Source organism: Carettochelys insculpta, chromosome 1 (genome assembly GCF_033958435.1).
Source record: "Carettochelys insculpta isolate YL-2023 chromosome 1, ASM3395843v1, whole genome shotgun sequence".
Lineage (NCBI taxonomy): Eukaryota > Metazoa > Chordata > Testudines > Carettochelyidae > Carettochelys > Carettochelys insculpta.
This window is the reverse complement of record NC_134137.1, coordinates 367,460,740-367,488,731: the sequence shown is the minus strand read 5'-3', so window position 1 is coordinate 367,488,731 and position 27,992 is coordinate 367,460,740. Positions and strand designations below refer to the sequence as shown.

The 27,992-nt window shown below is 40.9% G+C and overlaps 1 protein-coding gene across 4 annotated transcripts in view; it reads right to left on the bottom strand.

Annotated features, from left to right (window-relative positions):
• Nucleotides 1-355: 355 nt before the first annotated feature.
• UPF2 (UPF2 regulator of nonsense mediated mRNA decay) overlaps nt 356-27,992 on the bottom strand; it is a 141,171-nt gene continuing 113,534 nt past the window's right edge. For all 4 annotated transcript variants that reach the window (XM_075017949.1, XM_075017952.1, XM_075017951.1 and 1 more), the window contains 3 exons: nt 18,642-18,783; nt 14,567-14,687; nt 356-1,605 (listed from right to left, as the gene is read on the bottom strand). In XM_075017949.1, coding sequence (XP_074874050.1) covers nt 1,596-1,605; nt 14,567-14,687; nt 18,642-18,783 — 273 coding nt within the window. In that variant the 3' untranslated portion in view covers nt 356-1,595. The remainder of the gene's footprint in view (nt 1,606-14,566; nt 14,688-18,641; nt 18,784-27,992) is intronic.

The following is a 27,992-nucleotide window of genomic DNA, read 5'->3' as shown; positions in this document are numbered from 1 at the left end:
TGTGTGTGTGTGTGTGTGTGTGTGTGTGTGTGTGTGTGTGTGTGTGTGTGTGTGTGTGTGTGTGTGTGTGTGTGTGTACACGAACGCATACTTTTACTGGGGTAGTTTTCCAGATGGACTCTGGTAACTTGTACTTAAGTATCAAGCCCCACCCCCCCAGCAGCTACACTTTTACTCAAGTAACTTTTGGGGTACATACCCCACCTCTGCAAAGCCATATACTCCTTATGACACTTAAATAAGGACATACTGGGTCAAAATTTCTTCAAAAGCAAACAGTACATCATGTATTACTAGAATCATTTCAGATAATCATTTACTTCAAAATGGACTCAGAGATAGAGACAGACGCTAATTCTAAATTACAACACTTTATTGCAGCATCGGCAAAGGTCAGATTTCTGAAGCTGGTGAAGATCGGGTGGCATTTCGGTGTGAAATGTTACAATTTTACAAGTCTTTTTTATTCTACATGCAAAAACCAAACCAGTGGTAGAAAGAATTTTTAAAAGAGCTAGAAAAAAAAAGATTTAATTGAGTAGTAGCATACAGATGTACTCTAACTGAATGTACTACACCTATCTGAAAGCGAACAAAAAACCACAACTATACTAATAAATAACAGATTGTCAGAAACAGACCAAGAAACCTCATTTCTACCACGAAAAAGAAATAAAATAAAAATTCTATTTATTTCCAGACTTTTTTCTTCCTCTCTTTTCAGACACAAAGGCGTATCAACCTGTGGAGGTCAACAAAATATTTGGCTCTGCCCCTTGATGTCTTTCTGTCATGCTGACTGGCACATTTTGGTTTTCAATGATACTTACAATGGGCTCAACAATATCCCTGTTCTTAGGCTGGTGTCAGGCTTCTCTATGCAATTTGGGTAAACACTATGTCAATAAACTTCACATTTAGTCTTTAACCTTGCCAGATAAATTTATCTCCTTGACTCTGTTTGATTTTTTCCCCCTCCCAGCTATCCCTTTTACAAAACAAAAGCCTTCCCTCTGTGGAGTATCTGAAGTTTGGGAATTGATCATAATTTCGTTGTCCTACATGTCAGGGTCTGAGATAAGATTTTTACTGCTTGCTCTATGCTTTTCTACTGCAAACTTGAAGCCCCCAAATGAATATTCTTCTGCCACAGAATGCTCTATTCAAGATAATGTAACTCCCACTGGATTTAGACCTTCCTTTGTTTTTCCCCCACAATGAGCCATCAAAACCCTTTCCGTTCCAGTGTAATCCATCGTTTTTTTCAATTGCTCTTTGTTGTAACTGAACTGCTCACTGGTCAAGTTAACCATCTCATTTATTTACTTCCATTCTCATGAGAAGATTAACCCTCACACGGTTCCTGTAACAAAGTGCTTTTTTAGTAGGCCATGACTTGGAAGCTTCCACTTGTTCTGTTTTTAGTGGAGGCTGGTGTTTCTTCCCCATGGCTCCAGCCTGTCCCAGGTTTCGATTCTGAACGCTCTAGACTGACATGCTGAGATGTGTCCACGGCTCTCATTTAATTGCTGGAGGACTCCACTATCCACAACATCAGAGATACAGGACCTAATGAAATGACACTTGCTGCTGGATCAACGTCTCCTGAAGGAGTGGAAAGAGAGAAATTATTTTTGAAGGATTAAACCCATGCAGTTCCGTAGGACCTAAAGACAGACTTAGAGTCCTTTGTGGCTGGCTGTTTTATTGCCTTTCCTCCAAAATGTAGTCTCTATACTTCACATCTTCATTTTATAAAGACTTTTACAAAAAATGTGTGCCAAAGGCAGGCAAATACATCACCATGCAAAGAAACCCCAGGAGACTCAGAGAAATTCTCTGTCGTGACCCACCTACTTCCAAAATGGGGACACCACTTTCAAGCACAAAACTGACTGCGAGACAAGTTCAGAGTCACCATGCAACATTTGTTGAAATGTAGGTAAAGACTGTTACTTCACTTAACATAGACTTTACATGAATAATTTTTCTTGCTGTACAAATTACAGTAAACTCTTTCATATCTGGCATTCCATTATCCAGATGTTCAAATGACCAGCATTTTAACCATAAGTAAATTTTAGTTACGTTTTCCATATGTACCATATACAGCAAAATAAATACAGCAAATACATTCTAAGTTTACAGTGAACAATACTATTGTTGTTGATAAATTACTCTGCACACATTTGTTTGTTTCTTAATAGCTAATCTTGTTTCGCTTTAGTGTTATGCATTGCTAGGTTCACCTCTCTATTATCCAGAATATTTGAAAATCTGGCAGCCTCCCGGTCCTGGAGCTGCTGGATATGAAAGTTTACTGCATAATAGATTTGGGTAAAGCTTAAAGAATAAACCAGAGCTGGGCTTTCTAAAGTGAAATACAGAAATGTTCAGAAAAATCTTATAGTGAGAGGAATAGTCATGTTAAAATCTTAAGTTATACCTAGTATGTGAAGTAGTTCTAGCTGGGTAAAATATTTTTAATTTTCACAAGACGGTAAATGGAAACAGCATGGTGGGATGTGATATAAAGGGACCAAAATCATATATAGTACATATGCATATTTCTTCTTATGCTATTAAATGTATACAGTAAAATATGTAGGATATGTAATCAGGCTAAGTTAACACTACCATTGGAATCTTTACCAATGTATTTTTTTACTGTTATTTCAACTGCATGACTTACGTGTTACATTAATATAGATTTTATAAAATTCTTTTTCCAAAATAACCAGCACAAGTTATAGCTATGCAAAGGAAAAAGCTTAAATTTTTACACCTGTAATTAAACGGAACAATTACAGAATGCCACACAATTTTACAAAAACAGTGCAATCTGTGACACAAAGAAACAAACACACTTCCTATCTACTGCTGATGTAATTTCTGGGTTCCTCTCCATGTGTTTTGATGCAATAAATCTCTCTCATGCAAATTCTCCCACTAACACCTGCCCCTAAATTTGTGATACAGGAGAGAATACACTGATCTCTAATCATGTTCAAAAATACTCCCTTTATTAAGACATATTTTAATGAAAGATTCCAGGTAGAGCCTTTTGTGTTATACATGAATAAAGAAAGTAGAATGTCTTAAAAGGGGGAAAGACAATCAATTAATCTACTTTAGTCCTTGGCCAAACTACAAAAAAAAAAAAAAAAAAAAAAAAAAAAAAGAGAGGCAAACAATACCTTCTCGTTAAATAAAATATGGAAATATTTTTCAACAAATTATGAGCATCTGAAAATAGGATAGTAAAACTTAATCCATCCTACAATTGTTGGTTTTTTAGCACCTGCAAAAGTTACTTTGCATTTCTAAAGCACTTTAAGGAATATACAAGGCTCACTTCACCTGACGCTGCAATGCACCTTGTGTCTAAAGTAGAACACAACTATTTAAATGTGCAATGTATACAATAGGTTAGGTCAGGAAGTGAAGACCCCATACACACTTAAAATGGGGATTCAGACACATAATCCAGAATGTAATGGCCCAAACTGGAATGTGGGCAAGATTCCCAAGATAATACAAGTATTAGAGAGGTAGCCATGTTAGTCTGTATCTTCGAGTGCAACAAGAAGTCCTGTTGCACCTTATAGACTAACAGATATTCTGGAGCATAAGCTTTCGTGGGCAAACACCTGCTTCATCAGATGTATCCCTCTTTTGTTGTTTTTCAAGATAATACATTTACTCTCATGAAAAACACACAATCTTGATGCATAAGTAGTAATAATTGAGCGTAATTACATGAAGGGGATCTGCTAACACCAAACCATAAGAGCAAAATTCTTATGACTAATTAACGTACCAGATCATCAAGCAGTCACAGCTTTCTACCCAACCACTTTGTCTCCTCCACCAACCTAAAACTCCATGCCCTGAAGTAACCTCATTCTTCCTGTATGCCAGGTGCCCTCTTCTGGGCTCGAAATACCTCCTCAAAACTCACTTTTTCGTGTGCTTTCCATGACTAATTTCAACTTCGGTGCTTTCTGTTCCTTCTCTCTTGCCTGACCACATTAAACAAAAACAGGAACGACACCCAGGGAGCTTCTGATTTCTTTCTAAACATTACTATTTCATTAGCAGTTTTCCTTTTCACATTTTGTTTTGCTCAGAATGATGTTTTCTTGCTTCACCACCACCTCAATTTGGATTATGTAACCTTCAAAGCAGGAACGTTATCCTTAAAGAACCACATACATCGATGACAAGTAACACGTATATGCGAACACAGAGGTTGGAGTATTAGTTTAGGAATTTCAGAGTCTGGATTTAAGCCCCTGGTTTGCCCCAGATTTCCTGCAAGACCTTGGACAAGGCACTTTAAATATACGGAGATATACCTATCTCACAGAACTGGAAGGGACCTTTGGAGGTCATCAAGACTAGTCCTCTGCTCTTGCAGCAGGACCTATGACCATTCTTCACAGATTTTTTTATTTAATCTATTTGCCCCAAATCCCTAAACTCTCAATCTCGGGTTTAGCAGGCCAATGCGCAAACCACTGAGCTATCCCTCCCCACTTAATGTCTCTAGTTCCCCATTGTTAAAAATGGAAATAATAGGACTTCCTTACCCCTCAGGGCTGTGGAGGATAAATGCATTAAATATTGTGAGACTTTTGGACAGCACAGTAGTGTGTGGCTACGTTACTACCTCAGACAGATTTTCATATGTCTGTGTAGTAGCTTATTGTACATGGGGTAGAGGAAATTTCAATGATTAATGCTTGGAGTCAATCTAAACATATTAAAAAAATATGAAGTTGCTGAATGGTAATATTTGCCAAACACATTTTTTCTACAAATTATATATTTTGTTTTAGTCTACCCCAGGGGTCAACAACCCCCAAAACAGGTGCTAAGAGTGGCATGTGAGACAATTTTCATTGGCTCACGAGGCAGGAGCTCAGCCCCGCCCCTCCTCTCCCATGTAGCTGGGTGCTTGCTCAAAGCCAGGCCGCCTGTGGATTAACAAAAGACCAGCTATACTACCAACCACCAGCTAAAAGCTAAAGCTCTGCATTTTCATTTTTTTTTTTAAATCAATGAAACTGTTGTAAGTAGGACTATTAGTGACTTTAAAAAGTATCACCAGCATTCAGGCCATACATAAAGGTCAACTTGGGGTTGTCAGACTTGGCTGTGGGGTGTTTCATTACCACGTAGGCTTCCAGGCTCAGGCTGGAGTCCAAGCTGTAGGACACGTGCACACAACTACACACATTTCTCTGGGGGGTTGGGAGGGGAGGGTCCCAGTGCCAGGAAGCCCACACAACAATGAAACAGCTGCGCACAGCCTTGATCCCTGCAAGTTGAAGTCGACTAGGATGTGTCAGCTACAGGCATTTAGTTGCTTTTTTATGCATGCTCTTAGGGGTCAAGGGAACAACGTACTGCTCTGCTGGACTTCCCCAGTACTGCAGAGATTAGAAAGGGGAAGAGAGAAATGTGTTGGGCATGCACAGACAGAAGCATAACCCACCAAGAGGAAAGAATCAAGGAGGGGACTGAAGAAGCCTAGACCGAAGGAAGTGGGTGAAGGCAGCTCAGGACTGTAGTGGAAAGCAGAGTTATTTCAGAGTTTTGACTATCAAAGCATCAGTGTTTAAAGTGGAGAAGATACCCAGGAAAATGGAGGATGGGAACAATAAGACCATATTCCTTGAGGCTAGGATGTAATGTTATTACAGCCAGTCCATTCCCTCTTTAAAAAGACTAGGAATTGAGAAAAGCAGTAGAAGAAAGCTAATAGGGGAGCCAAATAAGGATTTCAGAAGAGGGAGAAATAAAATAAGGATTAAGTCTGGCAAAGACTTGGAAACTGTGACACAGCAACATATAATGCTGGGGTAGTTTGGAAAATTACTAGTTTTAACACCTAGCGTAGAGCAAAAAAAAATGACACATTAAGCTGAATATAGTTAACTCTAAAGAGGAGCTGTGAGGAGAAGAGAAGCTGGGATACAAGATGACTAAGATTTCTAGCTTTTAGCATAAAGTTGAAAGAAGAGAGTGAAATACAAGAACATGGGTCAAAAGGACAGCTGTATGGAGAGTCATATGCATTTACCTGTCTTGCTCAATAGCAGAAATGGGAAATTATGTTAGAAGATCTAACTTTTCCCTTGTTAAGCTTGCCTTTATTTTTCAGCACTAATAAACCAGACTTTATTATGGGATTTTAATGACTATTTGGTAATAAAACCCTAACATCTTGTTATTGTCTTTACACTTCATTTCTCATTCAAATTGCTTACAGGGAAAAAAAATCAAACAGATGTAAAAATAAGTGATTCCACAATCATCATGACAAATGCTTTCACTAAAACCTACTTAGATTGTACTTGTCAACTAGTACATAACCACAAGAAGTGCTTACTTACAAAGAAATGGGTACACAACACCACAAGTGAAGGTGTTTATATTACTCAGACTCCTTTGTGAGGTTTAAGCCACCCCTTAAACTATGCTCTTTGATATAGATCAGATAATAATTTCTTCTTTCTATGACAAATTTCTGACAGAGCAATTAGTTTATAAGTTATGGCTATTTAAAGAAGAGCTTTTAAAAAGTAAATTAGAGGTTAAACATTGCATGGAAATTACTATTTCTGAATCATGTCTCCTTTGCTATCTCTGTTGCCTTTATTAATAGATTATTTATATTTTTAAAACAAGAGCCAAACTTCATAATATGTTGCTTATGCATATTTCCAGACCTGAAGATGAACTCATCTTGTGTCTCTAACATTCTGGGCCAAAACAGCTACAATAATGCTGCCTAATATATAAACAAATCAGTTAAACTAATGGAGGGCAATCTGCAACCCACTGGGGCTCCACCTGTGGCGCAGGGACCTCCATTTCCTCTGCCACCCCCAGTGCCTCTCGCCCCATACCTTCTATGCCTCCTTCTCCCTTCCAGCACTTGTGGAGTGCACACATCACCTGATTCGCGCTCTATCCCTGGCTCCTCACTTTCCTCCTAGAGTTAAACATTCTGAATAATTTAAACCTTTCTGGCCTTCTTAGACCCAAGTCTCTGAAGTATTATATAAATTTGTAGAAGATGTTTACTTAATTTCAATCATGAACCTACACCTGAGACTTACAGTGGAATATTTTAGTAATAGGGCTATCCCCCCTGGACAAAGACAAAAAAATGACTTTTGTGGAAGTATCAGACTGACAAGTCTTAGCATTATGCACAGAGCCAGTGCACAATCTTTCTCCACTCTATTCTGCCAATGTACCTCAACCTTGATCTGGAAGGACAACTCTCTTAGGGTAGTAATAGAGAGAGAGCCGTGTTAGTCTGTATTCTAACAAAACAAAAACAGTCATCTAGCACTTTAAAGACTAACAAAATAATTTATTAGGTGATGAGCTTTCGTGGGATAGACCCACTTCTTCAGATCTATAGCATTTCCAGTCCAGACTCAATTATATAGTACAGAGGTCCAAAAAAGGGCAATAAAAACTGACAAATCAAATACATGGAATGGAAGGAGGGGGGTGGGGGGATGTTAAGTGTTTAGTCTGAGATAATTAGAAACATCAAAGGAAGGGAATGTGTGTCTCTGTAATGTGTGAGAAAACTACTGTCATGTTCATACCAAGTGTTAATGTGTCAAATTTGAATCTGATCCCAGTTCACAAATCTCCCTATGAAATCTGTTTTTAAAGTCTCTCTGTTTTAGGACGCATATTCGCAGGTCTTTAACAGAATGGCCCACTCCTTTGGAATGATCACTGACAGGCTTATGTGTATTGAGATTCCTAACGTGTGCTCTGTGTTCATTAATTTTTTGGTGAAGTGTTTGCTCAGTTTGTCCAATGTACATTATGGAGGGGCACTGCTGGCACATAATGCCATATATAACATTGGTTGAGGTACAGGAGAATGAGCCCCTGATGTTGTAATTAACATGGTTAGGTCCAGTGATGGTATCTCCAGAATAAATATTTGGACAAAGCTGGCAATGGGGTTTGTTGCAAGGAAAGGTTCCAGGATTCATATTATTGTGCTATAGCCTGTGGTTGCTGGTGAGAAACTTCATTAGGTAAGGAGGTTGTCTGTAGGAGAGAACAGAACTGTCACCTACCACTTACCCTCACCTATAGCACCCAGCTCAAACCCCTGCAACACATCATTAAAAACCTACAACCTATTCTAGATCATGATGTTATACTTCAGAAGGCCCTACGTGACAGGCCTACTTGACTGTTGTTTTGTTCTCTTAGGGGAGATTGTCTTTATCTCCAGTAAGTCTTGGGTTTCTACTGAGACTTAAAAAAGAACTCCAAGATAGAGTAACACCAGCAGGTCCTTAGACCTAAAACTAAGCAAGCAGAAAATCTAAGAATAATAGTAATAGAATTCCTATGATTTATGGTCCAAGACTCTTTCAAGAATCTTAATGAATAGACGTATGATGTTGGGCAATCAGCAAACTTGTTTGTACTCCTAGCTCACCACACACATGGAGACTTAGGGGAATGGCAAGGAACAGAGGTCATCACAGCAATCAGTATAGCATGTGTACCTAAGACAAAAATACAGCATGCAAATTAACTAGATAAAATACAGCATGCAAGTTAACTAGTGAAAAAATGGAAGATCAAGTACTGAATGTTTCTTAAATTACAACTACAAATAGATTATAAAAAATGAAGTATTTCACCCAGAAAATTCAATTTTCCTCTGAAAAAAACTGTGCCAATTTACAAACTAAAATCTTGAAACAAACTGGTTAAACAAAGGGATTAAATGCTGTTTTTAGGCTAAGTCTCAGTATAATCAGGCTTTGAATTGGAGCAGTAGGTACCCACATACCCAACTGTCAGCTTTCCCCACCTCAATCCTGACACAGATCCCACTGATGAAACACAGCAAAAAAACTGCTAGAAATTAAAACTGCAGCTTCTGAGCAAGGGCCATGTCATGTAGCAGAAGCTTGTGGCTTGGCAGGGGATTCAGCACTGGAGGCAAATGAAGCCAGCCAGCTGTTGTAGATGCTGCTTCGGTGCAAAGACTCTTGTTGCTCCTGACCCTCTTGATCAAGAAGGGGTTTCCCCCTCTACTAGCTCTTGCTCCCTCTTGGCCCATAAAAATTGTGGGGCTTCTTCCTTTTCTTTTCCACTTTCACCAAGAAATGTTAGTGCAGGCAACAAGGTGATAAGATGAATGGTCAGGTAGGAAGATATGCAAATATAATGGGAAGGTTAACAAGCAGGAACTGTTGGGAGAGCCTGGGTTAGGTACAGCACAGGGTCAGCTTTAACAGGGATTCATAGTTTCAGCTACAGCCACAGAAATCATGAAGCCAAGGATGCAAAAAGGTGTGTGACGTGTATCTGCGTTCAGTCCTTTGCATGAGAAACTGTCTTCCATCATGGTGGTGCTGCTCCTGGCCAGCTCACTTTGTGATGACATCAGAGTTGTGTGCTGCTAAGCTGGCCTGAAGGGCAAACTCTTTCAGAGGGAGCATTAGTGGGTGGCAGGGTGATGCTTCCATGTTTCCTGATTTCCCAGGCTCACAGTGGAGCATTTGAGCAGCTGGGTGTGGATGCTGAACAGGGCCATCTCCTGTACCATCAAGGACAGGGTTTCACTCACCACCATGAGTAAGTAGGACTGGCTATGGGACATGGTGCAAAGAGGAGCAGCCCTCACTGAATCATCACTCTTCCCTCCCACAGCCTCTGCCCTCTCATTGTATTTCTAATTTTGTTTCACACTACAATTTCACTTAGAGTTTACTATAATGTACCCACTCAATCAGGAGGCTATGCCTGTTCCTTCTACCAGGCTACATTCCCACTTCAGCCTGACCCTTGCAGACAACCTTAAATCAAAAGGCCTTATTGGTGCTTGCACAATAGCCATAGCCTGCAATTAAGTCCAAAACAAATGAAAGACTGGTCTGGACATGTGTGGAGCGGCTCATGAATCTGTATCTTCAGCCTGATTAAAATTTTACGTCAATAGCATTCAGTTAGACAGGGGATCATTGTAGGACAACCTCCCTTCTCCATCGCTAGAAGTTACAGATGGCACAGGTAACATTTCAGCAGGATAGCTTGCTCTGTAAGTAGTTCTTGTGGCACATTACAAACACTGAGATTTATGTCACTGTTAATGATACAAAAGTATTGGTGAAACACCGTGCCAACTTCTCCACAACTTGCAGATTAGAACCCTCAAACAAATACTAATTTAAAAGCAGCCTCAGACTGTGATTTCAATATAAACACACCCATAACTTTGACAGGCATGAATCCAATCAGGAAGTTTTGAACAACAAAAGCCTGGCTTCCTTAAAGCAAATATGCTGCTATTTTTAGTAAATAATATAGTCAACTAGGCCCTGACTCATAATTGTGTGAAACAAACCCACAATGAGTCAGTCTGGTCAGTAATAGGTACACACAGGAAAAAAAAAAAGAAAGGACAGAGCACTCATCATGTGAATGGCAAAACAAACACACTGCTTTAACAACTCACTTTCACATTAGAAAAGCAGTGCTTATTCAAACAGCAAATTCCTAACCTAGAAGCCAGAATGCAATGCCCTGGCTCACAACGCATAGTACTTTATACCACAAATCCTCTTGGTGAAGTCAGTGAGACCACTTGTGGCGTAAGGGGTGAATAAGGGGTATCTCAAAGGGGTCCTATGTGCTAAGGCATTCTTCAAGAGAGTGTTCACTGTACTGTGGGTCCCTTATTTACCGTGCTTAAAGTGGGTATGAGTGCGCGTTGGACATGGTGTCACACAATCAGGAAAAAAATGTAAATCTTGGGGTGGGGGAAGTTGCATGGGAGTGCAGAACTTCTACAAGAACACGTGTCTCATACAGAACCTGGGATTCCATTCCATTGCCCCATTCACGCAGTCTCTATTACCAGAAATAAAAATAGCAGCATGTTTGCCTTAACCTGAATCTCAATGAACGTGCCCCCCCACCCCACAAATCCATCCTCCCAAACTCTAGGATGTATTTTTTTAATAATCTGTATGAGGCTTATTGCCTCTTTAAAAAAAAAAACTAGGAAGCATAAATAGATTAATAAGGTAAAATGAGCACGTAATTATCTATCTATATACTCACACATACACACACCATAATTACATGCCGTTTGAGTATGTATATAAAATTGTAAATTTTCTGAATCAAGTGCATGAAAATTTACTTTGACTGGGGTGAGGAGACCCCCACTTTTTCAGATCTCTTTAAAAATTGCTTATTTTATACTGTGCAATCAACATGGCCAATAGACCCACTTGGCAAACTCTGGCTCTTGCCCTACAGAGCTTACTGAGTAAAAGGCACAGTAGCTAAATTGCAGCATAATACAAAATAAAGGCAGAGTGATGAGCACCCATTCTACAGTTTGAAAAAGAGGAAGGATTTAAAGCTCTTTAGTCCTAAAATTTGGCTGAACTCACTCTGAAGACACCTACCTCATTGTGAAAGCCTAAAATTATGACTTTTTAGATTATTTAAAACAGAAGTACAGTAGAAAATGCATTACCCAGCAACCCCAAAGAACTGAGGGTTGCTAGATAATCAAGAGTGCTGGATTTTGGAATAGGGTCACTCACCCTGTTCTACCAGCCCGGTCGCCCCTGGTGCCTGTTGGACAGCCGGCCCTTTAGCCACAGCTACCCCCTGCACTGCTGCCCAGAAAGCTGCCCCTGTGGCCTTGACCAGGCAGCCATCCCCAGTGCCAGCTGGCCCAAGGGCTGCAGGCCACAGCTAGGCAGTCAGTCACACTAGTCTCAGAGCAACCGGCACCTGCTCTTGTTAATTGAGTATGCCGGTTATCCAAATTCCACATAATCCATATTTTACTGTATGTCAGAATGGTATTTACCTTTTGATATGCAAACAACTATGATTTCTCTTACGCTTAAATTGGCCTGGCCACTGCAAACTCTACTGCTTTTCATACATTTTGAGACAGAAATTTGTAAAAGATTGATATATAACACTACACATACTTAATAGTAACAGAGAGGGAGCTGTGCTAGTCTATACACTATAAAAACAAAAAGCAGTCAAGTAGCACTTTAAAGACTAGCAAAATAATTTATTAGGTGAGATTTTTTGTCCCACGAAAGCTCACCTAATAAATTATTTTGCTAGTCTTTAAAGTGCTACTTGACTGCTTTTTGTTTTGATACATATACTTCGTATAGCTATGTCAGCAGAGCTGTCTAGCAGAGACACAATATAAACCAGCAGATGGAGTTGTTCTGCAGCATAACTTGTATCATCTCTCTAAATCACATTAGTGATATCAGTAGAAACCCTATGCAGTTGCATCTACACCAGAGGTTCCTCTGCCACAGCTATGTTGGCTAGGAGGTGACATTTGTTCTTCATACTCTGAGCTGATACAGCTATGCCAACAAAAATTTGTAATGTACTCCAGTCCTGAACTTGCACCACTGGCTCTGCTGTGTTCTCAGGGGGAACATTAAACTGAGATAGGAAATATTTCCCATTGATCTCAGGCCTGGTCTATACTACAAATTTAGGTTGATGGAAGCCACCTTATGCCAACATATATGCATCTGCATTACCAGGTCCCTTCTGCCGATCTCTCTCACCTGACACATTGACTTAATTACTACACCTCTACAAGGAAGGTGCTCGGTAACATATTGATGTGGCACAGTAAAGTGAAGTACTACAGTGTAATAGCAGGCTGCACTCCTGGGTTTAGGCACAGTGAAAACATGTAATTGATAGTAAGATTTGTTGACTACATGGATGTCTGTATTCATGTAAAGGGACACAGTCTACCTGTTTCCAGTATGAAGACTGACTGACTTGAACCCTTGTACTCCGAGTGGAGCGTAGACCATTTACAAGTCTCCTCCACTTCACACTGACTCCAGGAGTACCCTAATTATTGTTCTTCAGCCTCAACAGATCTTCTCCACATTGTCCGATGTCTTCCTCTTTTGCCTTTTCCTTGCAGGTTGCACATGAGAGCTTGACAGACTATGCTGGATAATGGTTTTCTGAGAGTGCTGCCTAGCCATCCCCACTTTCTTCTCTTGATTTGAATGTCAACTGGTTCTTGTCCTGCTCTGTTCCAAAGTGCCTCATTTGTGACAAAGTCTTGCCCATTGATGTGAAGGATGTATCTCTAGCATATGTTTATGAGCGTCTGTAGCTTGTGATTTGAAGACTTTTTAGTATGCCAGGTCTCGCATCTAAACAAAAGCACACACTTAATATTTGGGCTGAAGAGCCACAGTTTCGTCTGCGCAGATATTATTTGTGAGCTCCATATAGGACGAAGAGTCTTGAACGCAGCTGCTGTGTTCCCTATCTTGTCACTGATAACCTTGTCTGTTCCTCCGTCTCTGCCCATAATACTCTCCAACGAGGTGAAACGCTCCAGGTCATCCCCTACCAATGTGATGGTGGTGGTGTTGGACTGGTTGATCTTCATTGTCTTGGTCTTTCCCTTATTAATGCTCAGTCCAGCCACGGAGGCAGTTTTGCCTAGTGTTGCAACTTTTTCTTGCATGTTTTCATGGTGGTGGAAGGAGGGAGACATCACCAGCAAAATCAACGTCCTTTAGCTGTTTGCAAAGTGTCCACTGAATGCCTTGTGGATGGCCATCTGTTGTCTTGCTCATAATCCAGTCCATTGCGATCAAGAACAGGAAAGGTGACAACAGGAACCCTTATTATTAGGTTAATAATTCTGGATGGGATGCCACAGTACTGCTGCAATTTCCACAAAGTGCCTCTATCACCTCTGTGGAAGACTTTTTCGAAGTCTATGACAGTTATGTACAGGTGAGAGTTCCACTCAAGGAGCCTGAGGACTACTGTACTGGAAAAGGCCTAATGGAACTTTTTGGATGAGAATAAAACAAAGCTTTGGGATTTCAGAGGCCAAGGCTACAACAACGGTGCGAACACAAAAACAAACAAACAGTGGTGTCCAGGCAAGGATCCTTGCTCTGAAACCAAGAGCCTTCTTCATGCTTTGCAGCGGCCATTCATTCCCTCATCCTGGTTACGTCAGACACAGAGTTGTCATCTTTAGATTCAGCATCTGTCTTCAGAGTAATTTCAAGGATATACAGTGGAATCTGTCTCTGTTTTCCTTTAACTTATGACAATACAAAAAATGAGGGTTTCAAGCTTACAGAGTTCAAAGAGCCACAATTGCATTAGAAGAAAAAGAAGCTTTCAACTTCCTTCCCTCCTGCACACTTTCTGTGTGAACTACCCCTTTTATTCTGAACTCAATAGTACAAGATTTGATAACAATTTAACAGTTAAATTAGGATTCCTTGGAACCCTTCCAACTCCTCCCTGTCAGTGGCACATACTAGGGTCACTGGATAACCAACACATAAAACTAATCTGCTGAGTACTTTAATAGCTCATAGAATAGCATTATTTTAAAAGGAAACATCTTAATTTCAGTGCACAGATCATTAACTTTTTGGTATGCTGGAACTTACTTAGAAACAGAATTAATGAGTTAATTAAAGAAATGTTGTCTTACCTCCCACCAGTTTTAAAGATTAGATCTGCATTAGGTGCTCCCTTCGGATGCTGGTAACGAGGCCGTCGTTCGCGATTAGTATTTGCTGGAGCTGGACGCTGTGCTAGAGACTGTAACATCTCTGTAATTTCATATAAAAAGATTAAAGCTTTTGCCTCCTTTTTAAAGTGGAATTTATATAGAACAAACAGTATAGTACCTCACACATCTGACACACTTCTACATCAATCATTAAAAATGCTTTAATTCATACATTCATATATTTGTGGGCAAAACCTTCCTCAGCGCAGCCAATTCATGACCATTAGAGATTCTTTTAAATATGTTTTTGAAATTACAAAGGCAGTTTTGATATCTGCAGCTATTCTGTGACGTGTACTTGGTTGTCAGCTGCTGCTTAATGTTCAGTTAGGACCAGCTGTCAGCAGTGTTTTTCATCACTGGTACAAAGCAACGATCTTTTCTTACAGAGATTGAAGTGAATGACAAAGTCAGGTTCCAATGTCACATGATATCAAACACTTGTCATGCTATAAGGGGGTGCCCCTTAAAAACCATCTAGAAGTAACAGCAAGCGCAAAAGGCAGCTGCCATGTAAACATTTAAAAATCATTCAACTAAACTTTCTTTGCACCAGGAGAGAAATAATCAACATAACTAGAATAGAATTCTGAGCAGCTGAAGTAAATGGCTAATTTAACAATCAGTGTCTTTCTTAGCATAACATGATAAGTTTACCTTCACAGACCATGTGTTAGTAGTAAATGAACATGTTTAATTTAAAGTAATTCTGACAGAGCACCTGTGCAAGCATACATATTGCTCAGCAAACATGAACAGATGGAATAAACAAAGGGGAAAAGTGGAATAAGCTGTTAATTAAATTTCTTTTAAAAGTCTACACTGTCTGATTCTCTAATCTTTGGTAATCTCATTCAAGATATGTCCAGCATCTGCTAGAATCCAGTTTGCAGGGTACTGGTGGAGTTTTCCACTGGCTATATTAATGAAAGCTAAAGTCAATTAATGAGATTTCATGATGTATACAAAAGAGGGAAACTCCATTAAGTAGAATGGAAGCTCCAGCTTGCCCATTTACTGTGAAAATATTTTAAACGTTTTACCAGAGTTATGATTCGTATGTGTTACATCCAGTTACAGGGCGGGTGTGGGGGTTGATAGCTACTGATTATTAAACCATGGTGTCTCTAAGAGCATAAGCCTGGCCGTACTGTGTCAGACAAATGGTCTACCCAGTATCCGATCTTCCAACAGCAGCCAATGCCAGATGCTTCAGTGGGAATAAACAGAACAGGGTAATTGTTCAATGAGCCGTGCCATGTGTCTAGTCTGCGCTTCTGGGCATCAGAGGTTTGGGACACCTGGAGCCAAGTGTTGTATCCTCAACATCTTGGCTAACAGCCACTGACATACCTATCTATTGACAAACTCATCTAATTATTTTTAAATGCAGTCAGGCTTTTGGCCTTCACAACATCCCCTGGCAAGAAGCTCCACAGGTTGACAATGGATTGTGTGAAGTTCTTCCTTATGTTTGCTTTAAACCTCCTGCCTATTAATTTTATTGGGTGACCCTTTGGTTCCTCTATTATGTGACAGGGTACACAACTCTTCCTTAATTCACTTTCTCTACACTTTTCATTTAATGTCCCTCTATCATACTTGTCCTTAACCATCTCTTTTCCAAGATGAACTGTTCCAGTATTTTAACCTCTCTTTAGACGGAATCTGTTCTATAACCCTAATAATTTAGACTGTCCTTCTCTGTACTTTTTCCAATTCTAATATAAATTTTTTGAGATAGAGTGCTCAGAATTGTATGCAGTATTCAAGGTGTGAGTGATACCATTGATTTATACAGTGACATCACCTCGGGGGCATTTGAATTTCTCATGAGCGGCTGCATAAGCACACAGCTTATAGGGAACACTGTTTGTTTCTAATTGCCAGGATCAACTCAAGACCCTTTTTTAAAAAGTCAGCATTACTTTAATAATTCTCCAGTCATGATACAGAGGCTAATTTAAGAGACCCATCCCATACTACTGCAGTTTCATATTCATTTTTTTCCAGAACACTTGGGAGAATACCATCTGGTTCTGGTGACTTATTTCTTTTTTGTACATTATTTGTTCCAAAACCTCTGCTACTGACACCTCAGCTGGGGATAGTTCCTCAGATCTGTCACCAGAAAAGAATGGCTCAGGTGTTGGTAGTGGGGCCAACAAACATGGTGGGCCTCAGGGCAAGATGGGAGGAGGGCCTGGATCCACAACCTCTGAAGGTACTAAGCTAATACATTAATTTATAAAAATTGAAAAGAGTGAATAATATGAACATTGAGAACAGATTAAACAGGTCAAGTTTTGGGTTTACAGAACTGACGTCCTTTTATCTGTCTGTTATGAACATAATCAGTGGGAGAAAAATCAACACAGAAAAAAAGAACCAGAGACATTTGTCATATTCACTTCCTATTGTAAATATATTACTGCTACTTGCATTTTTAAATATGCAAAATGGGAATATTCATGAGAAAAGGACCACTTCTTACTAATTGGCATTAATAACCAGTTTCATTCATCCACCACAAAACAGAGATCCATGAGGAGTGCCATTCTTACCTAGTCACAACAAAATCCTGTGCTAAATGAATTACACTTATAAAGATTTCGCACCCAAATCAACTGAAACCAATCGTAACAAAATCATATGTGTATTGACCTTTAAAAATATACTAGGAACCCTACATAATGGAAAAATGCAGCATTATGTTATAGATCTACACAACAACTCTATCCACAGCACTCAAGCTGCATGAATATGAAAAAACCTTATTTTTCATTTTCAACCTGGGGTTTGCAACAAGGAGGTACTTGGTAAAAGAAAGCTTTAAATTGTTCAGGAGGCTTAAAATGTACAAAATCTGTATTATATTTACAATTTCAGATTTCCATAGCTACTCTGCTTCTAGAAAAATACGATACAGAGCCTAACTGAATTTGGTTCTCATGTCAGAGTTCTGAAACACGTTTTGTATTCTAAGGCTTTTATTTGATTAATAGGGTTATTTTGAATTTAAAATTTAAAAGAAAAACTACAGTTCATTATTAATCATCAAATATGGGAATGTGATTTATTGTTTTATTACTTACAGCTTATGTTTCAGTTCTGAAGTGGAAATAAATGCTATTAATGACAGAGGAAGAACTGTGGAGGCAATAAATGGAAAATAGTGATTTAAGGACTAAGAATATCATCTGCTTTATTAGGTTTGGCCCTGGTTATCATCAGGGTTTGCCACGGAAAATGGAAGCTGACATAACATATTGAATTCACTCGGGTATGGCCTATATCCAGTTTGCTGATTGCTTCATAGGCCTCCCCACTTTGTCTGTTCCAAATCACTTGAATTAAATATAAACTGATATAAAAATACTTAGTAATTAATAGGAAATATTTATGCTGTCAATATATTTAAACATTCTCCTTGAGAATGCAGAAAGGGAGGAGTAAATTAAATTTCCATCAACTTCACAATGCCAGTATGAACCAACCAATGCTATTAGCAAGATTAATTTAATATATGAATACTGCAATATGTAATAATGCACCTTCACTCATGCTGCATACAATCCATTTCCCCTGCACCTGACTGGTTTCTGTTCCTACTACATTGCAGGTGATAGTACAGACATCATGGAACACTAATGAAGCTTGTTGCTAGGCTACAAAGTATCAGATAAACTGCTTTTTTGGGTAAAATTTCCCTAAATGTAACAATTTTATATCTCCAAGGTGCATAAAAAGAACTCAAAACTCAGTGCATCATAATTAAACTTCCAATCCTCCAACGTTTATCTAGGTTTATGTGCTGGCTTCGTATTTCATTGGGATTCCTATAGATTACGAGAACCATCACTGTGCATGCTGAGATATACAGCAGAATGCAGTTGGTTGCAGCAAGGACATACATCCTGGGACTGAATTTTTACTGATTAATTTCTCTAAGAATAAAACTGAAATATCCTATTCTTTTGAAAGAATTTCATACCCTGATAGTCCTCTTGTTCTTGCCGTTCATTTATATCCAGAGTGAGCTTTTTCATTCTCATTCTCTCCTCTTGCTCAGCTTGTTGTTGATTCCAGTGGTTGGCAGCAAGTTGGGAAGACATTGGCACATTTAGGATCTTAAACTGAAAGAAACAATAATCTCTTCAAGTACATACTTACAAAGAATAGAAAGAAGAGGCTAATTATGAAAGATGTGCCAAATTGAATGTTATTTCCGAACAACCTTGAAGGTTGTTTATAAATTTATAAGAATTTCTAAAATTTATAAAAATTTATAAAAAATGTTCCTCTCAGGTGACAGAATAACAATGTCAGTCTGCCACCCAGGGGAGACATGCTAGTTGGTGAGGGAAAGAGGCCAGGGTGGGCTGCGCACTTGCTCCCTGCCCCCAGCAGGAAGGCCAGGGTAGGCTGCATATCTCCCCAGCATTCCTAGGGGCTCCCCACAGCCCCTCTCCCCAGCCCAGAAACCAGAGCTCAGCTCTAAGCAGCACCTCCCTTCCTCACCAAGGCTTGGCTCTCAGCTCCTCCCCTTATGCAAAGCCAGAGGCAACCCAGCTCCACCCCACCTCCCTTACCACACTGCCTGAGTGGCCCAAAACAATCTCTCTGAAATCTTCTGGGTGGCGGACACACTAGAGCAGGGATAGGGGCCATGGTGGGACAGGAGAGGGTGTCTCCAGAAAGGCCAGGGTTGGCTACGTAGCTCCCCAACCCCCGGGGAAGAGAGGAAGGTTTGCGCACCTGGCAAGCAGGGTGCGCAGCCCCCTAGCATAGACGTACTGGACAGTTTTTGAGGTTGGGGTGGGGATGGAGTATGTTCCTTGCTCTCATCTATGGTCACACACACATGAAACATTTTTAAACAATTTTAAAGCAGCATCCTCCAACATTTGAGAAACATATATAGTTAGTGTAATTAAGTAAACACTCGCAGTAAACAAAACCTTTGCATTTTCTCTTAATAGGTGACAAAAGGTAAAGTTTTGTTGCTCACATCAAACTCACTAACCAATCTTTTAAAATCAAAATACATATATATGTGCTCTGCAAGAGCAAATATATATGGGAAATATTTAATAACAATTTGTATAGAAACTAAGACAGCTGGATATTCCCTGAATACAAAATGGAAAGTTCAATGCTTATTTCTCAGTAGAATATCAATACTACCAAAATACATAAAAATCAATATATGTAAAGGTGGCATATGACTGGCTGATAAAAGTTTCCATTGTGTGAGTGGGTATATGATCTTGTACAAGATTCAGATTCACCATGGCTGGCAAAGAAAAGTGAAAGCTGCACTTCCCATGACATCAAGACTTTCTGCCTTTTGGAGGGATTAAACCACAGGTTAAGTCAGGTTGTATTTCTATCATAACTAGTCCTTGGTTGCTACACAGAGGCAGGGCAGTTTATATTTCTCGCCAGGACTACACAGGAAATCCTCCCAGAAGAGGGAAGTCAATGATCAACTAGCCCCAGATGCTACCTGACCTGCACTTTTCATTTCATGAACATTGTTGGACTCTTAGGCTATGTCTACACTAGAGGATTTTGCCAACAAAACCCGCGGTGCATCCAGAACGTAGCACTTCTGTTTACAACTGTAACATGCTTCCAAGGAGGAATAACGCCTCTGTTGACAGAGATCTGGACCAGTCATTTAAAGGGCTTTGGGGCTCCTGGGTGCCATTTCAAATTACTTCCAGAGTACTGCTCTGCACGGCTCTTAGGGCTGTGTGTGTTTGTGTGGAGGGCCCACAGTGCTGCGGTCCTACCCCTCCCGGGGACACAGAGCCTCCCCAACCCCGAATACCTCTACCATGTGCCTGTGGAGGCTGTTGGATGCCCTACATCCAAGTTCCTCTTCTCCAAGATATAATGTCTGTGATTTCTGAAGAAGCCTTCGGGAATCAGATGCCACAATTTCAAAGTAGAAAAACTAGCTTTCAGAAAAGCCTGTTGATCTTAACATCTATGAAAGTCTTGAAAAATGTCACTTGTTCTTCTAAAAGTATCTACATTTCCCCCCACCAAGGATAAATGGCTGTCAGAAAAAAACTGTTAAGATAATCAGCTGCAACTGAATGAGAATTATTTTGAAGTCTCCTGATTGCTTTTGTTGATACAGAAATCTGCTGCTATGGGAATGGAAATGAATGGCAGCCAGTTTGCAAGCATTTTTGTCACCTGCATTGACAAAAATTGCAGAGCAAATTTCTCATAGTGAGTTCACTGTACTCAGTGCAATAGAACAGAATTTCTGTGAAATATCACAGGGCCTATCATAGAGCAGCTCAGTTTTGGCTGCCTGTCAATGGTGGGGATGCAAAGAGGAGGAATCATTCTGTTGCCAGTGAGTGGCCAAAGCAGCTACAACATTTGAAAAACAGTTAGTTTTTGGATGAAAACTCAACCGTTGGTGGCAACAATTAAGACTGACTGTACAGAGACCTGGAAATGAACTGCAACATCGTTGTGTGACACTGTCAGTTAGAATGCTCCTTAGGTAGGGAAGGGAAAAAGTGTGTTATGAATAAAACCAGAAAACAGTGAAGAGATTATCAAGAATTCTGGATGTCACATTTGAATATTAAAAGCATTTTAATTCACAGATGTAAGAGGAAAAAGCAACCAAGGAACAAAACAAAACAAAGATTACATTCCTATGGATACCCAGAGGAAAAGTAAGTACACACTTGAATCTTATCTGTATCAAATGAACTATACAGATTTGCAGCTATCAGTAGCATCTAAAGATATAAACCATGTACTAAATCCAGGGCCTAGTGGTGCACAGACTAATACAAAGGAAATCTGAATTTTACTTTTTGTCTCATTTTCTGAGTTAAATCAGGCTAGCAAAACTCTGTAAGGGAGAATGCTCAGACTAAAATGGAATGGAATATGAAATTTAGATGATTAAATGAAGCCAGAAGGGTCCTAAAAGACTGTAAACTGATAATGAACAACTAATGAGACAAGAATTACATTCTGTTGTAGGCAGGCACATTGACTGGAGCCCTGATCTCTCAAAAACTTGAAAGTTCTTTAATGAGCCACATCCTTCTAGGTCCCATCTCTCCACCAAGAGACACTTCCATGCATCCTTCCAGCCCAGCCTGTCAACAGCATCCACCCACTTGCCTATAAAAATGGATTTTCGTCCCAAATAATTCTGACCTGTCGACACAGGACAGACCTGCCCCTGGTAAATATTGTGTCTCCAGGAGACAGTCAATCAGCTTGGGTTAGCTTGTTCATTCTTCTTTCTCTATCAAATTAAATTACCTCTGTTTGCCACTGACACTCTTGCCCGCTCCCCCACTCGATAACAGAGTTATGATGTCTTCTCTTCCATGATGATGAATCAGTTTGTTTGCTCTACACCCTCTCAATCCCTATCAAGGCAGCCTGGCGGTATGCCTGGCATGCTGACTAAGGCTGCGTCTAAACTAGGAGATAAGATCAATTTTATTAAAATCAATTTCTTAATGCTGGGTTTCATTCATTTGATTTTGAACATCTTCACCTTCCCACGTGCTCCCCACAAAATTGACTTACTGTAGCCACAAACCAGTAGCTTAAATCGAGTGCTGCTGCAATGTATTGTGGAAACCTCTCACAGTTCCAAGCCCCTTTACATTCTCACCCCACAAGTAGATGTGGGTACATGATGCCATCTTCCCACATTTCATTCCCCTCTCTCCCGTGCCATGCTGAGTATATTTAAGTAGAGATGGGTGCTACACTGAAACAGCATGCATAGGCTTTATTTTGGGCTTAGATATTGATTTATGCCTCCTGGGAAAGAGGACTCTTAAGCAGACAGGTGCTACACTGAAACTCAAATGAATCTTCAGTAATGGGCCAGGGTGGCTAAAAGACAGTAAACTGTTGACAGCCACTAAAATCGTGACAGCACACGGAGGCCCTTTCAGGACACTGAATCAGGATTTAGGCCACCTGGGAAAGAAGGCCCTTAGTCTAAGCAGACAACGTTGTTACACTGAAACTCAAGTGAATCATCAGTAATGGGCCATGGCAGCTAAAAACAGTACACCATTGACAGCCACGAAAATTGTCACCACCCATGGAGGGTCTTTTGGGAAACTGAATCTGGATTTAAGCCACCTACCAAAGATGACCCTCATGTCTAAGTAGACATGATTGCTACATTGAAACTCAAATGATTATCAGGCTAAAAGACCCCAGACTACAGCCAGGTTTGCACCTGGAAAAGACGACCCTTAGGACAACAATATTCCCCGCTGCAAGCCTTACTTTGACAACTGTGGTAATTGTCTAGCTAATACATTGTCTTCATAGAGACATGTATGGCTTGTGGCAGTTAAAAGAGCCCCAGCTACAGCCAGTCCCTCAAAATCATAACCAATGAGGGAGACATCCCCTGGGCGGTTACGAGACTTCTGGCCACAAACAGCCCCTGAAAATCATGACCACCGAGGGAAACATCCCCTGGGCAGCTACAAGACCACGGCTACTGCCAGGCCCTGAAAATTGTGACCCTCGCCGCACACAATCTGCTGGCACCTTGAGCAGCATGTCCTTTTATTGGTTCAGGGTCAAGCCCTGTAATGCAGCTGGGCACGGGAATGTTCCAGACTGCGTGGCACCTCTGGGGAGAGGGACCAGAGCGGATATGGGGGTCAGGACAACATGTAAATGGCTGAAAAGAAATTTCTCATACTATCAGACAAGTACGACCCCCACCCACGGCCTAGCTGACACATGGTATGGTGGGGACAGCGGCTGGTGCCAGACAGTGAAGAGAAAAAGGCAGCTAGTAGAGGTATCCACAGAAGCACAGGCCCCACAGCTGTGCTCCTAGCAAAGAAAAAGAAACAAGATTTTTCAGCCTCTCATGACCCTACAGCCATGGGCTTGCAGGTGCCAAATTGTAACGGTCCTGTTGCCTAATTCCTCTGCACTTGAGAGCAGTGGAAATGTAAGAGGCCAGAGAGGAGAACTGTGGTGCATACATGTGACATCTGTGGAGGTTTCTTAATTCAGTTTAAAGACACGTCTTTACTACCCTTCATTCGGATTTTTAAATTCAAATTGAATGCTACACCCATTGGGTTACTATGATTTTAGGATTTCGATATTATGTCCATTTTAGTGGTCCATAAATCGAGCTAATGGAATTTATAGTGAGGACAGGCACTGGGAAAAATTGGGCTAACTGACTATTTGATTTTATCTCGTAGTGTAGACGCAGCCTAAGATACAGGACAATCACTAAGACAAATAAGAACTGCCCAGCCAGAGTAGCCTCTGAGTCTCCCATTGAAACAGAAGGTAGATTGGAAACATCTAATACTGTGGGAGAAAAAAAAACAACGGGACCACCAATGAAACTTTCAGTGTCAAAGTATTTTAACAAACAATTAGATTGAAGAACTCTTTGCCACAGTATTTGGTTGAGGCCAAGATCTTCACAAGATGCAAAGAAGACTGGACATTCATATGCATAACAAAATAACCAGTCACAAAAAAATAAATGCTTATAAAATTTTCCAAGGTTGATAAACCGCATGCTGCACTGCTTAAACTTGTCTTTCATTAGAAGGAGGTGGCTCCTAAGGGAGGCAGCTTATCCAGTATCTGTCTACCATGGGATTTTTTGTGCCTTTCTGGCCGTGTCTACACTATCCCCAAACTTCGAAATGGCCATGCATATGGCCATTTTGAAGTTTACTAATGAAGCGCTGAAATACATATTCAGCGCTTCGTTAGCATGCGGGCAACCGCGGCACTTCGAAATTGGCGCGCCTCGCTGCCATGCGGCTCGTCCCGACAGGGCTCCTTTTCGAAAGGACCCCACCTATTTCAAAGTCCCCTTATTCCCGTGAGCAGATGGGAATAAGGGGACTTCGAAATTGACGCGCCTTGCCGCCGCGCGGCTCGTCCCGACGGGGCTCCTTTTCGAAAGGACCCCGCCTACTTCGAAGTGCCGCGGTTGCCCGCATGCTAACGAAGCGCTGAATATGTATTTCAGCGCTTCATTAGTAAACTTCGAAATGGCCATTTGCATGGCCATTTCGAAGTCTGGGGCTAGTGTAGTCACTGCCTCTCAGAAAGAACTGACGTTGGCTACTGTTGGAGTAAGAATAAATAGACTAAACAGACTTGATCCTGCATGAATATTGCTGTTTCCTTCCCTTTCCTGTAAAAGTACTACAATAAGTTGGGACTGGTGACGCAGCTTGAGGTATTGAGGATACCAGGTCTCCACGGCTCTCCTCCTGATAATCTTGGGTGAAGAGCCACACAACTCAGTAATGACAGCAGGCATCTACCAAGCATCAGAAGTTCTGAGATACTATCCTGCTGGTCTCCCTTCCTCTTTTTCCACTTGTGCAGCACATGACAAACCAGCAGCTGAAATTTCAGGGTTGTACTCCTATTGGCCCCGAGAGGAATTAATTGTGATTACTTGCAGCTGTTTAATAGCAATCACTTGTGAACAATGCTGCATACTGCTACTCTTCTGCATATATGACACACTAATGACTTCATCAATGGTATGCAGTTTTCATGGACATTGGGACCTGGGCCCAGAATCTGGAGATGGTTTGGATCCTAATTATCCAGTATTAATGCCAACACTGGAAGGAGGAACAAAATGTACCAGTATCATCAAGGAGTGCTTTGTCATATAGAAAAAATAAATACCAGTTACCATGATTAGTCTCTTCAGCACATAACAAAATAAAATGTTGTCCTTATTAATCACATATAATTGCACAATCCCAGATGGTTTCACCCAGCGGAAACACAATGGGTAAATCTCTATGACAGAACTGGACTCTACACTTACTCTGTAATGACAAATGCTGATTGTCGACTGATTGTTATGTTTGACAGGTGGGAAGTTAATTTCTTGGACAGCCCAGTTTGTCTAATGCAGTTATTATGCCGTTCCACAATCTACTGAAAAAGCCTACTTTAAAATAATGTGCATAATATATATTACTAGTTAAAAGGTCAAAATATATACATTAACATTCTGATTGCAATTTTGACATGTAATAAAGACTTCCATCACTTTAAAATTCAGTGCATATTCTACACTCCAAGGTTTAACATTCACTTACAAACGTATGAAGGAACACAATTATTTTCTTTTCAATGTCACCTCATCTCCTTATTTTTCTTTTAAAACCGACCACTAGAGTATGTTTTTTCCGAACACAAATTTGTAGACAAAGAAGTCTTTCATAGACTCAATCACCAAGGTATCCTATAAGGCAACACATTTTACACTACTGGAAACGTCAGAAAGAGTTTTGCCAGGAAGAGCCTACTCCCAAAAGCAAATATGGAGGGTGGTGGTGGGGATAGATTCAGAACAAGTTCAGCTTTCTTTTTCATCCTGCAAAATGCCAACACCATTTTCCTCTCACACACAAGTGCGATGCTCCCAAATATTTATATATTTTACAAAATCCCTGCCTACATTATCCTGAAACAATTGAAAAGACATCATAATGAAGAGCTTCCCAAAAATCTCTGGTTCCTTAGTGATCACAGTTAGAGGTGTGGATTATTTTGTTTTGTTTTTTTTGGAAGGTCTACAAATTTAAACTTAATAATCAACTGCCAGTAAAACAGAACTCAAGGCAATGCTTTTTGCAGCATGAATGCCAAAGGAAATAAAGTTAAGTGCACTACTAACTTCCGATTCGTATATGAATGCACAAATCACTCATTCTTTACTAAAAGTAATTCAAAATGTAAATCACAAGTCAACCTAATGATATGAAAAGAGAATTCTCAAGTTTGGAATTAGACACGTGATCCCAAAAGCTGGTATAAAACCCTTTTTGCAGTTAACAAGATTTTATTCATTACTTTTCATATTTAATTGCACAGGCACTATAATGTATAACTTTGGGGGTCAAATGTTTAGATAAAAGGGACACCACGATAAGCTACTGTGTGAATGTACACACACAAAAAAACCCCAATGTTCATATACACATACACTCATCCCTCATCTAATGAGTACTTTACTTATAAGTACTCATTAAAATGAGGAACATATATACCTATCTTTATGCACTATATGAATGAGCTTTCCCCGCTTATATGGGCGGGGTCCCTGGCTGGGGGCAGGGAGACCCGCAGCTGGAGCCTTCTCCCTCCCTTCCCTCAGACATGCAGCTGTCTGACAGCCCTTTGGCTGGGGGAAGAGAGGGAGAAGGCTCTTAGCCTGGTTCTCTTCCCTGTAATGATGGGAACGTGAAACTGACCAGCCACAAAGTGATCAGTTTCCCAGCCCCGCAAGCCCTGGGGAGACTGGACCAGCCCTGGTGGTTCCTAGGTCCCCTCCACTTGCAGGAAAATTCGAGTTATGCAGGGGCTGCAGGAACAACCCCTGGGTAACTCGAGAGTTTACTGTATTAGACCCCCCACTTGCCCTGCAGACCTCACCCTTGGCCAGGTTTTAACTGGCTCCCATGGTCCCAAACTGTCTCCAGCCTTAGGGCCCTCCAGCAGCCCCAAGGCTCACACCACCCCAGCAGCCCCAAACCGCCCCCTGGATTAGACTTCCCCCGCGGCCCCAAACTTCCCCCAGTCTTCGACCCACCTCCCCCCACTGCATCCCTCAACAGCCCCAGCCTTAGACACCCCTCCTCCTCCCACAGCCTCTTCACTGGGTCTGCTAGTCTGGGTGGCTCTCCCAGCCCTCCTGCTCCCAGCAGTTAACTCAAGTCTTAAGGTTTCAGCACCCAGGCATAAGGTAATTGCTAGGAGAAATCAAATCAAATCAAAACAGCAGCCCCAGTGAAGAGGCTGTGGGAGCAGGAGGGGTGTCTAAGGCTGGGGCTGTTGAGGGATGTGGGGGGGTCTAAGACTGGGGGAAGTTTGGGGCTGCAGGGAGAGTCTAATGCTGGGGGCAGTTTGGGGCTGCTGGGAGGGTTAGCCTTGGGGCAGTTGGGGATGCTGGGGGGCTCTAAGGCTGGAGGTGATTTGTGGCTGCTGGGGGGCGGGGGGGATCTAAGGCTGGAGGCAGTTTGGGACCATGGGGGGCAGTTAAAACGTGGCCAAGGCCCAACTCAAACCACTGCAACGTATTATTAAAGACCTATAACCTATCCTTAATTAGGATGCCACACTCCAGAAGGCCCTAGGTGACAGACCTGTTCTCTCCTACAGACAACATCCCAACCTTACGAGGATTCTCACCAACAGCCACTGTCTGTACCACAGGAACACCAGTCCTGGGACTTTTCCTTGCAACAAGGCCTGTTGCCAACTTTGTCCACATATCTATTCTGGAGATACCATCACTGGA